This window comes from Dreissena polymorpha, chromosome 5 (assembly GCF_020536995.1).
Source record: "Dreissena polymorpha isolate Duluth1 chromosome 5, UMN_Dpol_1.0, whole genome shotgun sequence".
Taxonomy (NCBI): Eukaryota; Metazoa; Mollusca; class Bivalvia; order Myida; family Dreissenidae; genus Dreissena; species Dreissena polymorpha.
The window spans coordinates 61,931,527-61,945,846 of NC_068359.1; the positions used below are offsets into that span (position 1 = coordinate 61,931,527).

The following is a 14,320-nucleotide window of genomic DNA, read 5'->3' on the forward strand; positions in this document are numbered from 1 at the left end:
AATCACTGTTTAAACTGCATAAACTTAGTTTGTAGCTGTATATTCACGATTAAAATGCAAGCAAAAATACTGTTATAGCATCTATATTTTGTATTTATACATTCTAGTAACACATGGAGCAAACATAAAAATATCAATTATTATATGAGCTTATTTATATGTTAGTCATTGTCTTTCTAAGCTTAGCCGCTAGCATAAGCATGTAAATGATGTTAGTTAATTCAAGAGATATATCACGAAAACTTATATGGTAATGTATGGCGATACAAAAAAAATCACATACTTTATTTGCATGTAAAAGAAAAGTATCACAAAAAGTAATAATAAAAAATTGTCATCAACTTACTAGAATATTTACGTTAATGTGCTTACAAGGTGATATTATCTTTTGAAAAACTGTGGAATCAATGAATTATGTATTAAAACCAGTGTATGTTTGAAAAACAAGTATAATACAGCATTATAGGCAGTGTGTTGAATACAATATCGTATTAGTACATATGTATTACCTTAACCAAATAAGCAAGTCTGCTCATGTACTAGCGTATACCATCCATCGATCATGGAACACATGTAACAGCCAACTTATTAATCACATAATAAACAGGAAATTGTAATGAATTAATTAAACAAGGTAGTTTCCACTGTACACCGTCTTACTAAAACTGATCACAACGCAATGGTCTATGTACACACAATAAACATGAAATTGTAATGAATTAATTAAACAATGTAGTTTCTACTGTACACAGTCTTACTAAAACTGATCACAACACAATGGTCTATGTACTAAGTGCTTTACATACTTGCGGCAAGTTTGAATTACTAGTTGAACATTTATTTGCAGGCACAGATTGCCATACAGACTTTATTCGGATGTGAACAATCGTCTTTCTTCTAGTTGTCTTCCAATTGTTAATTTATCAACCCGACAAAGTTTGCATATATGATCTTTACAGTTCCATAGTCAATTTTTGTTTACAGATTTTCTTGTACGAAAATCCAACAGTATTCAATTTAGCGGTTTTAGGTCTTATCTTTGTAAAGTGATATGTCACCTATCAGGAGATCGAGAAAGTGCGAGCCGACAAACTGTAAACAAATTGAAAATAAGCTAAAATACTAAAAGGTTACATCGGATTTTTTTTATAAACTAAAAAGGATGCATGTAGTGCACGCAATGCCAGTTTTGAAAAACTTAAACAAAAACAACTCGTGTCAATGAATTGTTCAACAGCATTTGTCATTTAATGAACATAAGTTCGATTGTACTATGTATGTTTTATACATAAAAAGGTCTTGATGCAACTCCAATCTGATACCATAGGCACTAAATGGTATTCTCTGAATAAGTCGACATTTGGTAAAAGGTCATTAGAAAGTGTTTTGTTAAATAATTGTAACGCGGCCTTTAATTTTTCAGTATAAACATTAATCATCGTACATTAAGACGAAATATGTTTATATTGTAGCTTCAATAAAAGGCTCTAAATTAAATAATCAAGACCAATGTTGGAACAACGTGATTTAACAAAAAGTAAAATTTTGTAATCAAAAAATGTAAGTTAGACAAACACAAGTATTATATATTCTTTGCAACACGCAACACATACTTAAATGACGTTATTCAATTGTTTTCCTGCGTCGATGAAAGGGTTAAACAACAAAAGATATTCATTTGACCATTTCAAATCGTCTCAGCAAACAATTATTAAAATGGCAAATTACATGATAATTCGTTGTTGAACATTGTGTAGCATAAAGGGGCATTAAAGGGATCTTTTCACGCTTTGGTAAATTGACAAAATTGAAAAAAGTTGTTTCAGATTCGCAAATTTTCGTTTTAGTTATGATATTTGTGAGGAAACAGTAATACTGAACATTTACCATGGTCTAATATAGCCATTATATGCATCTTTTGACGATTTTAAAACCTAAAAATTATAAAGCGTTGCAACGCGAAACGATTGAATAATTTGGAGAGTTCTGTTTTTGTCGTTAAATTTTGTGAAACTACGAAGATTGCTTATATAAGGTATAAAATACGTCAAGTATGTGTACTCGGCGGAATAGCTCAGTAGGCTAAAGAGTTTTTACTTCAGGACTCTGGCAGGACTCCAGGGGTCACTGGTTCGAAACCTGCTCCGGGCAATGTTCTTTTCCTTTTTTTAATTTTATTCTTGATTTTTTACTGGAGCTTTTACGATCCAATGTTTACATTTATCAATATAAAGCATTTAATGAATAAGTTAAAAAATGCCAAAATCTGTGAAAAGGCCCCTTTAAGTAAAATAACATATGCATACTAACTAAGTCACTATGGTAAATCGAGATAAAACTTAATTGATAGCTTGTTAGGAGAAACTGAAGAATAAACAGCGCAAATTAAAACAAATACAATGGAATAAAGTTATAAAGTATTTCCAATGTTCCAGAATCAGTGTTCGGCTTGGAACAAAATTACAATGCATTTATTTTGCTTATTACCAGCGTCTCTTGCAATAAATATTTTGAGCCACACACGTGAAAGACATTTTTTTGCAACATTGAAACGTGTCATGTACAGAAACGTAAACAAAGGGCTTAATTGTAAATGGAAAAAACACACCACAAATTCTTAGTAAACACTAGTGGAACTGAATTATTCTCAAATGATCGTTAGACATGCCGATAAAAAGCCTGTCGCTGACATCACAATATGCCACACAATACGGTCGGCCAATCCGAAGCTTCCCGTCTTGCAATGTCTGCTCCTTCGAAAAATATGACGTCATTTGCATGACGTTATTGGAGCTCCAGCCGCATACATACACTGAACCAGATCTGTCGGTAGCTATGCCTCTAATGCCAAGCAACGACGCGTCCTTGAACGTGTTCTTGACTTGACCTTGGGAGTCCATCAAGGTCACAGCATTCTGACCAGAGTCAGATACATAAATACTCCGCCCATCGGCACTTACGGCTACGTACCAGGGTACTCCAAATGATTGACTGAATTTCTCGAGAATTTTACCGTCGAGGTCAAGGACTTTCACCGACCCAGGATTGTTGAATGACACATATAAACTACCTTGGTGATGATCAATTCCGTAACAGTTCCCATCAACTTTTATAATTCGACTCTGACTTAAACTGTGAGTGTCTTCAATGGAATAGAATGTTATGTTTGACATGTTTGGAAACGTAACCGCAATAGTCTTTTCATCAATCTTAGTGACGTCCCAAGGGTTGCCATCGCAACTTATTTTACTCTCAAGCTTGTTGGTATTGATGTTGACAATTTTAACAATTTTGTTCGGGTTGTCTACTGCAACAATACGGAAACTATTTAAAAGTTTAATTCCAGAGATGTTCGGCATCCCTTGGTCTTCATTGCTGGCCACGTTGAGAGAACCGGCGCTTTCAGGAACTGTAAAGAATATCAGAGAAATTATGCAAATATAATGTAGTTAATTGTAACTCAATAAAATCAAACATGTACATATGCAAATGAAATACTTTTCAAATGGATTGCACAATAACTAGTACTCGATAATATTAACGAATGTCGTTTCTCAATAAGTTTCCACAAAGAACATTTATATTGGTACGTTTATCCAGATGTAACAGTATGTTTAAGGGAGATTATACGATTTTAATATGTGTTCAATTGTAATATATAAATAAAAATATGTAACCATAACACAAAATAGGCAACAAAAATTATACATTGAAGACGAATTTCATAACATGCAGCAAAGACAAATTATCGCCCCAAGCCGATTGTTACGAAGATATTTCGTACATATTTTTCAATAACCGAAGCGTTCGTCTTTTTATTAGTATCGGAGTTAGTGTTCGTGTGTCTTATCAATAGATATCGTTGCAGGAAATTAAAAGGATCCTTTAAACTAAATTTAGATTCACAACGTACATTAATAATATACATGCTGGCGAATTCGACTGTACAGACATTTTCGACTTCAGAATTAAATATCTGGCTTATTTCGCATTTTGCGACACATGTTCTTCTTCACTTTTATTTTAATGTATATTGAAATATATGTATAATAAGTGTTTTACACATTTTATATAAATTCATAAATAATTGACAAAATCGTATAATCTGCCTTTAAACATTTTGCATCACTTGCTATGTGCATTCATATACTGCCCACAAATCAGAATAATGTGATCATTTAATGCGTATTTTATTATTTGATAATGCCGTTCATGTACATGTACTTTCTCCGGAAGCCGTCATAAATATTCGCCTTACCTTTAACGCTTGACTCCTTAATTATCAGTTCTCCGAAATCCATAATCATGTTCTCTAAATCAATAATCTTCTTTTCAGGCACAAACTCGTATCGTCGAACAATATTCTTTCGCATTACACTTTCCAAATTGTCCCGTAAGTCTTTCGCCGTTTTACTATAAGTCTTTATGACGATAAACAAACGACACATTTGTTTCTGTTTAAGCTGACGATCTACATCACGTAAAAGTATTGAAGCCTTTCCTGAAATATCCTCTAGCGTCTCTTGTAGTTTCTCAACCTTGTTTACATCATCGACTTGCATCTCCGTAACTTCCGTTAGTATTTTTTCTTCAAGTTTATCGAAAAATGCATTCACGTCTTTTCTCATGTTCTGTATTTTGGAAACTGCTATTTTTCCGTTGATATCTATCGTCCTAGCATGCGACTCGACCTTTGATTTGTGAACACGAGCTTCGTCAATCAATTCTTCAAGAGCTGAAATTGCAATAGCCAAAATACATAGGAACTGCCTATACATGAAGAATACAGTAATAACAAATCTACCTCGACAACGTGATCAGGTAAGGCGATTTAAGAAAACAATTAAAAATGTATTTATTATTGTAGTATTCTACAAGAAAAGGATCCCCATTTTGAGATATCATAAATAGAATAGTTTTGCCTCATCAACTTCGAGAGACGAGAGTGTTTATGAAACTGTTTATGAATTATGCAAATCTTGACTCGAACTCAACCGTAATAGCATAAGCCCATTATCTAAACATGTTTCAGAAAGGTTTTTTATAATAGTGATCTTAAGATTTTGAAACAAGCTTTTTCTTCAAATTGACATATTGGCAAAGTCTTTGAACTTACATTTCCGAGTTGAACAATTGATTGAGATATCACTAAGACAAATGTTCTAACCAAGTGTCATAAATATTGACTTGTGCTGAGGTGAGCTAGAATGAAAACTGATTGAACAACGAATGGTACTAGAAGTTGTTGGATAGTACCTTTGATAAGGTGATTTATTTCCGTCTCGTGCTTGATGTCTCCTGCGATGTCAGGGACGTAATCGACGTCTGCACAAGAGCGATGCAACGTCGTCATGCACACCGAACATCCCAGCTCCTCGTGCGTTTTGCAATAGTACTCCACAATCTTGTGCTCGTGCTTAGAGCACTGTTCCGTGCACATGTCATTGATTACGTTTCCGGCAACGTCACGAGGCATTGACGTCACGTCCATCAGTACGTGATGGCGCGTTACCGATGGACGACAATGAACACGAAAGCAATCTGTGCACAGGTACTCACGACAGTCTGAGCAATAGCCGGCGGCAGGCAAAGCGACACCGTCAGCGGCACAAGGATTGCACGTGAACTCCGGTGATTCGTCGGAGGAAGAGGTTGCAGTTTTGGTATTTTCAGTGTCACTCTCCATGATCTCGTGGTTAACAGGAACCTAATTTGTGTTTTAAAGCATATAACTTCCTCGTTAATATTTCGATCAGAAGTGTTTGCAAAAAAGTTTGTTATAAATCACAGCGCTCTTCATCGATAAGAGGGGGGAATAGTGTATAGAGCTAGTATGTTTTACAAACTCACTTTGCACACAGATGTAAACACCGAGTTATATTCCACATTTCCACCCCCAACAATTGTAATAGCATAGTTGTATTGAATCCACTAAAAGTGTCGATAATCACATTTATTTTAAGACCCTTTAAACAAGTCACTAGTTTAAGCAGCAACATTTCAACACAACACGTTTAAAACTCAATGTCAGTTTTAGTTATAATAGCGTTTAACAAAAGTTCGGTCGATTAAAGCACGTTCATATGTATAGAGTGGTTATTATTGTTCGCTGTCACATATGCAGCAGCGTATAGTATAGACATTCCCGTGTCCAGTAAACCGTGTTAATACTACCATATACCAGTACTTAAAGGGGCCTTCACACGTTTTGGTAAATTGACAAAATAAAACTTGTTTCAGATTCGCAAATTTTCGTTGTAGCTATGATATTTGTGAGGAAACATTTATACTGCAGTGCCCCAGATAATTATTTCGGTAATAGGGTTTTCACCCACTGATTTTGAAAAATAGGGTGATTTCATTCTTGGAATAGGGTGAAATGAGTTATAAGATGCATACAGTAAAACCATTGCTGCTTTACTTCTGTTGAAGCTGCACACAATTGTATTGATTAAAAAAAAACTGTAAACTAATATAATTAACTTTAATAAACTGATGTTTCATAACATATTTAATCCTTGAAACTGTCAATAATATAAACTTTAAACTTAAAAAAAAATCGATAACACGAATGATTCGGCACTTATTGACTCTTGCTTTCTTTGTTCGATAAAGTTAGCGATCGACACATATTTTGGCGCAATAATTGCGGACGTCTTTCTCTTAGACATTTTTATTACGCATCGTATTAGAAACTGAAAGTACAGACACTTTACAAATATTTGCACAATGAACGACGGATTAAGTCAGATTGAAAACGCATGTATGTCGTCGTAAATAATTTTGTCAGCCGCTTTATTTAACTATGAAATCTAGTCCGCAGAGCGTCTGAATAGCTTTGACTGTTTTATTGCCCCGTCATCCAGGCGCTTGCTGAATAAAAGCGTCGCCGCGTAACGAAAATAATCACAAAAAATACCGAAAATGAGCAAAGTTTTTCGATCAAAGCTATTGTATCGTACGCATCAAATAAGACGAATGTGCGTACAAGGCAAATCGGGTGCGTTTTCAATACGCATGATATTGTATTTCTTTGCGTTTTTAAACATTTTAATAGGGTGAAAGACGCAGATACGCAGCTTATCTGGGGCACTGATACTGAACATCTACCATGCTCTAAAATATCCATTATATGCATGTTTAACGATTTAAAAACATGAAAATGATAAATATTTTCAACGCAAAACGTTTTAACAATTTGGAAAGTTCTGTTGTGGTCGTTATAGTTTGTGATACTACGGGGATTGCTTATATAAAGTTTAAAATACACATGACATTGTAGAAAACGGATGACCGAGTGGTCTTAGCGGTAGACTTTTACTCAAGGGGTCAGTGGTTCGAGCCCAGATGAGGGCTACTTTTTTCTATTTTAAAATTTTAGTCTTGCTTTTTTACTCGACAGTTTTAGATCCCATTTTTACATTTATCAGTAAAAAGCATTAAATGACAAACTTCAATACACGCCAAAATCTGTGAAAAGGTTCCTTTAAATGATACTGTATAAAGGATATTTGTTGGAGTGGTTGAAATATCGACTTAAAGCGACCTTTTCACGTTTTGGCAAATTGACAAAAAAAATCCGAATCGCAAATTTTCGTTGAAATTATGATATTTGTGAGGAAACAGTAGTACTGAACATTTACCATGCTCTAAAATAGCCATTAAATGCATCTTTTGACGATTAAAAAAAACTGAAAATTATAAAGCGTTGCATCGGGAAACGATTAAACAATTTTGAGAGTTCTGCTATTTTCGTTAAATCTTGTGATACTACGGGGATTGCTTATTTTAAGTATAAAATACATCAGTAATTGTATGAGCACGGATGGCCAAGTTGTCTAAGCTTTGGACTTTTACTCCAGGGGTCAGTGGTTCGAGCCATGTTGAGGGTTACTTTTATTCTTTCTTTAATTATATTCATGTTTTTTTACTGGAGCTTTTTAAATCCAATGTTTACATCTATCAATATAAAACATTTAAAGTCCCCGTTCGCGGAGATATATATGGGCAGAATCGTAAGAAAACGTGTTTTTATTGAGGATATCACTGAAAATCCGATTGAAATCGATTGATTGATTGATTTTTATTTAGGTTTAAAACACATCATATACACGTTATAAATAAAATTTACATAACAATTATTTTTTAAAAGTATAATAATTATTACTTAAAGTATTTGTGAGATTGCTGCTGAACAGAACCTATGGTCTAAAAACTGCCGTACAAATAATATGAATTAAGATATGACAATAAAAAGAACACAAAAGTGCGGCAAAATAAAAGGTCTTAATAAAGCGTATCGACTTAGACTAGTTTTGAAGGGAACAGATCAGCAACTACCTCACACTTAAATATGGTTAAATGTTACTCTACGGTATTTAGTATATTGCTTCAATATCACAGTTTATAGTATCTAAAGTTTTTAAATTGGGATCCCCGTATGAGATTATTCAGAGTGATTGAACCACATCGACAGCTTCCTAACTAATGGGGTTATTTGTCTTAAATATTGTTTACACATAACCTGTTGATAAAAGGCGTGATGCTGGACGTGCTGATTACGTCCCCTGTTCTGGAGCATCATCATAGCATTAAACAAAACTGAGTTTAGACCATTTAAATATAAAAAACAACGGTGTTTCCAACAGCTTTATAATCACTTGTATGCGCATTACGATCATATATATATCAACATCACATGTTTATTATACATTTACATTTACAAATGATCGTCATTCTGATCATCAGAAATCATACTTCAACGTAGACCAATATACTTACTATGCGCAGCCTACTGGCATAGTGGCAAATGCATCAACCCTAAGCGCATGCATTATAGCATTTACTGCATTATCTTATGCTCCTTCTTATTTATCTTTTTTTGTTTGCCTAAACATACGAAGAACTCTGACCACTGACCTGACTGCATTCGATTTAATTAATTTTCAATATGTGGATGCCTTCACTTGTTTCCACAAGCTATTAGCCCGCATTCCTCCTGACTCAATAAAACGGATGAAACACGCGAACTTACTTGAAGACTTTCCATGAAGATTTTCACTGTTTTAAATAATGCATCAGTGAGAAATAAATAAACATTTGTAGAACGACGTTTGGAAACCGGACATCGCGCTCCACAACTCATACCTGGATTATAAAGGGCTAGGTGACAAGAGTCTGAATGTCATGAATAGACACACGGGCATGATGTACTGGAATCCATTTCAGGTACCATGTTTAGTATTCTTTATGGTATGTGAAGTTTGCATCGACGACAACACTAAATATTTATGTTATGTTTCGTTTGCTCAGATATAAGTTGAATGATTTTTATTCCTATCTTAGCTCTATTTGTGTTCTAATTTATAGGTGTTTAAATCCACGTGTTCAATGGATATCTTCTATTTCCCGTTCGACTACCAGACCTGTTACCTTAGATTCCAGGCATGGAGTTATTCAAGAAGACAGGTAAAATCACGTTGTTTCATCCAAATAATTGATCAAGTTTCACGCATCCATTTATTCGCAAGTTTTGCCAAAAAAAAGGGCGTTCTAAAATACTTGACCGTACTAAACTACATAAATCTGATAACAAACATGTTGGCCTTGCTTTGATATTCGGTATCTGTTCTGCATTGAGTGTATGTTCTAGGTAAATATGGAAAGTGGCTACAATGATTCCAAAGGGTTCAATCTCGACTACTACGAAACCAACTCCGAGTGGGACATCGCCAACACCAGCTGGCACGTCTATCAAGACAAACAAGACGCAGCAATAAACTTTAAAACGACTCTTAAAAGAAAACCTATGTATTTCATGATGTCCGTTCTGTTGCCAATATGTATGCTTTCTATTTTGAACATCTGCGTTTTCATGATACTTGTCAACTCTGGTGAGAAAGCGAGCTATGCTGTCACGGTTTTCTTATCGTTTGCCGTGTTTTTGTCAATAGCTTCTGACACCTATCCAAAAAACTCCGATTCAATCCCCTTATTCACGACTTTTCTCGCCATGCAAACAACGGTAAGTGCAATGACAACAATGCTTGCCCTCGTATTCTCTCGATTGGAAAGCTTTGGAGATGCAAAAGTTCCAGGACCTCTTGTAAAACTGATGAAAATCAGGAATTGCCACCCTTGTCTATCGCGTGGTAATAAGACCAAAGTTCATGTGGTCAAACCAATGGAGAACGCAGATAATTCAACGGACTCTCTGAAGAATGAACCTCCTGTGGAAGTTTATTGGAAAGATGCTGTAAATTTTTTAGACTTTGTGTGCTTTGTACTATTCTCAATTATGTTCATTCTTTCGACTATGATTTGTTTTTACTTTGCCCTTTCAAAAGGTAGAGTATTTAACGAAGAATTGGAGTTCAAAAGTATGGGAATGTATGAGCAAAATAACGAAAGTGGACATGACGATGGTGTAAATAATAATCATACGGATGACTATGATTGGGAGAACTCCTACAGTTACTATCATTAAACAAGAGAGACCACGGTCTGTTTCGCAAATCCAATCGTTGAATTAAAAATAATGGCCTTGCCATTGTTAATGCCCAAAGTGCGTTTATATATTGAAATATTAATTAAGAACATATCATTGATGTAAAAAATGGCATATGTACGCATGAGATTTTCCAAGCAAGTATTTGCGTTGTCTACTGTTTTTGATCCAACCTACACATTGGTTTGTAAATACTTCTATTTGGACTTTATATTGGGATAATAGTGCAATCTCCACATTAAATTTTACCTGAACGTTTTCGTATAGCATATACTTTCCATAAATCAAGCATTATCAAAATACTGATTTATAGTAATTATTCTCTGAATAATGTATGAAGTTCTTACTTATACAATACAAAGCAACGTTGTTAATAGTTCCGTCAATATTTCGCAAACCAGAAGGCAACGATCAAGAAAACTTTTATTCTCTTTCAACAAGAGCACAATTTTCTATGTGCATAGATTTTTGGGTTTGTTATGGTTAGTGTCATCTATAATTTTGACTGTACATCTACAATATGCAAATTTAAAATGCAGCCATTTTGCTATGGGCTTGCCTTAGAAAACGATATTTCATTTTAGAAAAATCCTGTTGATATTTCAGGCTATGAACTTTACATGAGTTTTGATAAACTGAATTGCATGACTGCTTTAAAACGTGGATCATAATGTTTTTGCTGGAGACGTTCTTTGTATATTATTTAGCTGAATTTGCTGGTTTGATGTATTTAACCAACTGATTTTGCTTCATTAGTTGTTGGAATTGTATTTTATTGAATTTACTAGTTTGACGTATTTAACACACTTTTTTGCTTGTTATGTAACTTGTATTTTACCGAATTCACTGGTTTGATGTTATTAAAACACTTTCTTACTCGACTCCGTATGGTTTGGTTTTATTTTAAATAATTATCTAGTTTACTTGTTTTAATGAATATAATACACAGTTTTTGCTCGGGTTCTTTAGTTAATATAAATTTTACCTAATTAACGGGTCTGAATTATTTAACGCAGCGGTATTGCTTCATTGTAAATATAATGTGTATTTTAATGAAGGCTTTATGTGTTTTAACTTACTTATTGATTTGTTGTATTTATTTCTTTACTAGAATTTCTGTTCAATTATTGTTTTCTATTACCATATCTAAAAACTGAAATGGTGTTTGCTTTTTTTCCAAACATGGTTAGGACGGCGAGCTTGTTGAAAACAAGTTTGCTGTTTGACGTTGCAGTGTATTTGTTATTAGACAATTTAATCTAAGTCTGTATGTGTTTTATAAAGGAATGGTTTTTTATTTATTGTTGTTTAAAACTGGGTTGATTCCAATTGTTTTATTCTAATGAACGTTAACAGGAGTAATTCAATAGTGTATATTTTAGTACCTACATGTATTAAATACAAAAAAAACATTTGTAAACGTGTTAACAAAATTTCACAAGCACTGTAAGTGTTGTCATTTGAATGCTATTGTCCTGTCCAACCATTTATCTGAAATTATATGATACTTTCTTATTTTCAACTATGTAACTGAGAAAACCTATCCGTACAGATCATTTATATTTTTGCTTTCGCATTGGCGGTCGTCTTTTGTATTATGCACTCATGCACTTTTTTTTAGATTTGTACCATGTTATTTATGATGTTTATGCACAAATATTCTGAATTCTTAATAATGTTGTACTTGTTTTTATACACAAATAAATGTTTTCTTAATATGGTTTTAATTTTATAATATGTAAATGAAATAACATCACCAATTGATATAACTATTCACCGAAAGATCATCTATAATAATAATTTGGTGATCTCTTTTGGGGTAAAGCTAATTCAAAATGAACTTCGATAGCCCTTACGATAAAACTTTCATGTCGGTATTAGTTTTCTTGATTAATCATAAAACCAACATTTTAAATAAGAATATGTAATGGTCAGCGATGCATGCATGATAAGCCCCGCCTCAGCCAACAGAAGCTGGCGGTATGTTATATGCTTGTAGTCCATTCAGTTAGTTGCGCTTTGATAGCTGTAGTAAATAAACGTGTGTAAAATCTATCCCTCTTTGGGTCTTGTGTTTTAAACCATCCCTTTAAGGGTCTAGACATTAATAATAATACAATAAGCAGCATTACATTGGCGACGAGGATATATGGATAAATTTGTGTACTTTCAAAATGACTGGATTAACTCCGTTTCCAAAATTTGACGTGTACGGGGAAGAAAGTTCCCTCGGTGTACGATGGACAAAATACTTATCTAAACTTGAAAATTTATCCGTCGGATTAAGCATCGAAAGCAAGAAGCGAAGAAAAGCTCTTCTTCTACATTACGCTGGCGACGACGTTTACGACATCTATCAAACGTTGGATCTTTCCGATGATGAAGCAAATTGCGATGACACCAAACAGCAATTGACGAACTATTTTAATCCAAAGAAAAACAAAGAATTTGAACGATATGAATTTAGAAGCATTCGGCAGACACAAAACGAATCCATCGATCAACTTGTCACAAGATTAAGGCAAAAAGCCGAAAATTGCGAATTTGGAGATAAAGATGGTGAAATCAAAAGTAAACTAATACAAGGTTGTACATCAAAGAAATTAAGGTTAAAATGTCTTGAAGACGACAAGCCGTTGAGTGATGTCCTAACAATGGCTCGAACCATGGAAATCGCAGAGAGACAGTCAAAGGCAATGGGGACCAAAGAATCGCCAAATCACGACGGCGTCAACAAACTAAGATTTACGCCTCGGAATCGTAGTACTCAAAGCAGGCATATGTCAAGAGCAAAGTCACTATCAGGACGCCAGGATCGAAAACCGAAATTCAACAGTGTATGTAGAAACTGCGGAGGTAAATATCCCCATGAATCACGGTGCCCTGCTCAAGGAAAGGAATGCAGATACTGTCATAAATTGAACCACTTCAAATCTGTGATGAAGTATCAATTGATTTTTTCGGTCCTTTTCCAAATGGCGATTACGCAATGGTAGTTATATGTGATAACTGCCGATTCCCAATCGTCGAACTTATCAGAAATGTATCAGCGCATACAGTGATATCTCGACTGGAGACAATATTCGCTATGATGGGGATTCCAAGCATAGTAAAGTCGGACAACGGAGCACCGTTTAACAGCCAAAATTTCACAGAATTTGCGAACAGATACGGATTTCAACATCGCAGAGTAACACCGTTGCACCCACAAGCCAACGGTCTAGTTGAAGCGTTCATGAAGCCTCTTGTGAAAGCCTTGAAAACGGCAGGTACGGAAGGAATACAGATGCGACAAGGTCTGAGCAACTTTCTTATGAATTACCGTAGCACACCACATCCAAGCACAGGCCGCTCACCAGCAGAAATCATGTTTGGAAGGAAACTTAAAACTAAAATTCCGATATTCAGAGCACCAGAAAACGATGAACATGTCCAAAAAAGGGACTCAGATACAAAAAGCAATCAAAAACGAAATGCAGATATCAAACGAAAATCAAAAACGTCACCAATCAACATAGGCGATAAAGTATTAGTAAAACAAAAACCTCGCCATAAACTGGATACGCCATTTAATTCTACGCCTGGCAAAGTCATTAAAAAGAACGGTTCTACAATAACGGTAGAACATCAAGGAAGACTGTTTCGCCGAGACGCATCACATTTCAGGCCAGTACAAACAGATTTCCAGGACGCAACAGTTAATTATCGCAGTACCGAGCCATCCCGACCACGACGGTCTCAGCGGCAGAATCGCCGACCACGGCGACGTTACGATTGGTGATAGCGAAAACTTTCAGTGCATGTGTGTGATAA

The 14,320-nt window shown here is 34.8% G+C and overlaps 1 protein-coding gene and 1 long non-coding RNA gene across 2 annotated transcripts in view; one reads left to right on the forward strand and one right to left on the reverse strand.

Annotated features, from left to right (window-relative positions):
• The window catches only part of LOC127831640 (uncharacterized), a 228,176-nt gene that overhangs the window by 184,132 nt on the left and 29,724 nt on the right, over positions 1–14,320 (forward strand). The gene's annotated exons all lie outside the window — the stretch shown is intronic.
• On the reverse strand, positions 1,662–6,090 carry LOC127831632 (uncharacterized). Its single transcript, XM_052356616.1, has 3 exons — positions 5,257–6,090; positions 4,259–4,735; positions 1,662–3,409 (listed from the first exon to the last, which is right to left on the reverse strand). The coding sequence occupies exons 1-3, from the start codon at positions 5,684–5,686 to the stop codon at positions 2,628–2,630; spliced, it is 1,689 nt and encodes a 562-aa protein (XP_052212576.1). The 5' UTR covers positions 5,687–6,090; the 3' UTR covers positions 1,662–2,627.

Excerpts from the sequence above, each read along its gene's own strand:
- LOC127831632 (XM_052356616.1), bottom strand. The coding sequence starts at position 5,686 with ATGGAGAGTGACACTGAAAATACCAAAACTGCAACCTCTTCCTCCGAC. Across the intron at positions 4,736-5,256 it reads AATAAATCACCTTATCAAAG|CTCTTGAAGAATTGATTGAC; the intron begins GTACTATCCAAC and ends TTGCAATTTCAG. Across the intron at positions 3,410-4,258 it reads TAAGGAGTCAAGCGTTAAAG|TTCCTGAAAGCGCCGGTTCT; the intron begins GTAAGGCGAATA and ends TATTCTTTACAG.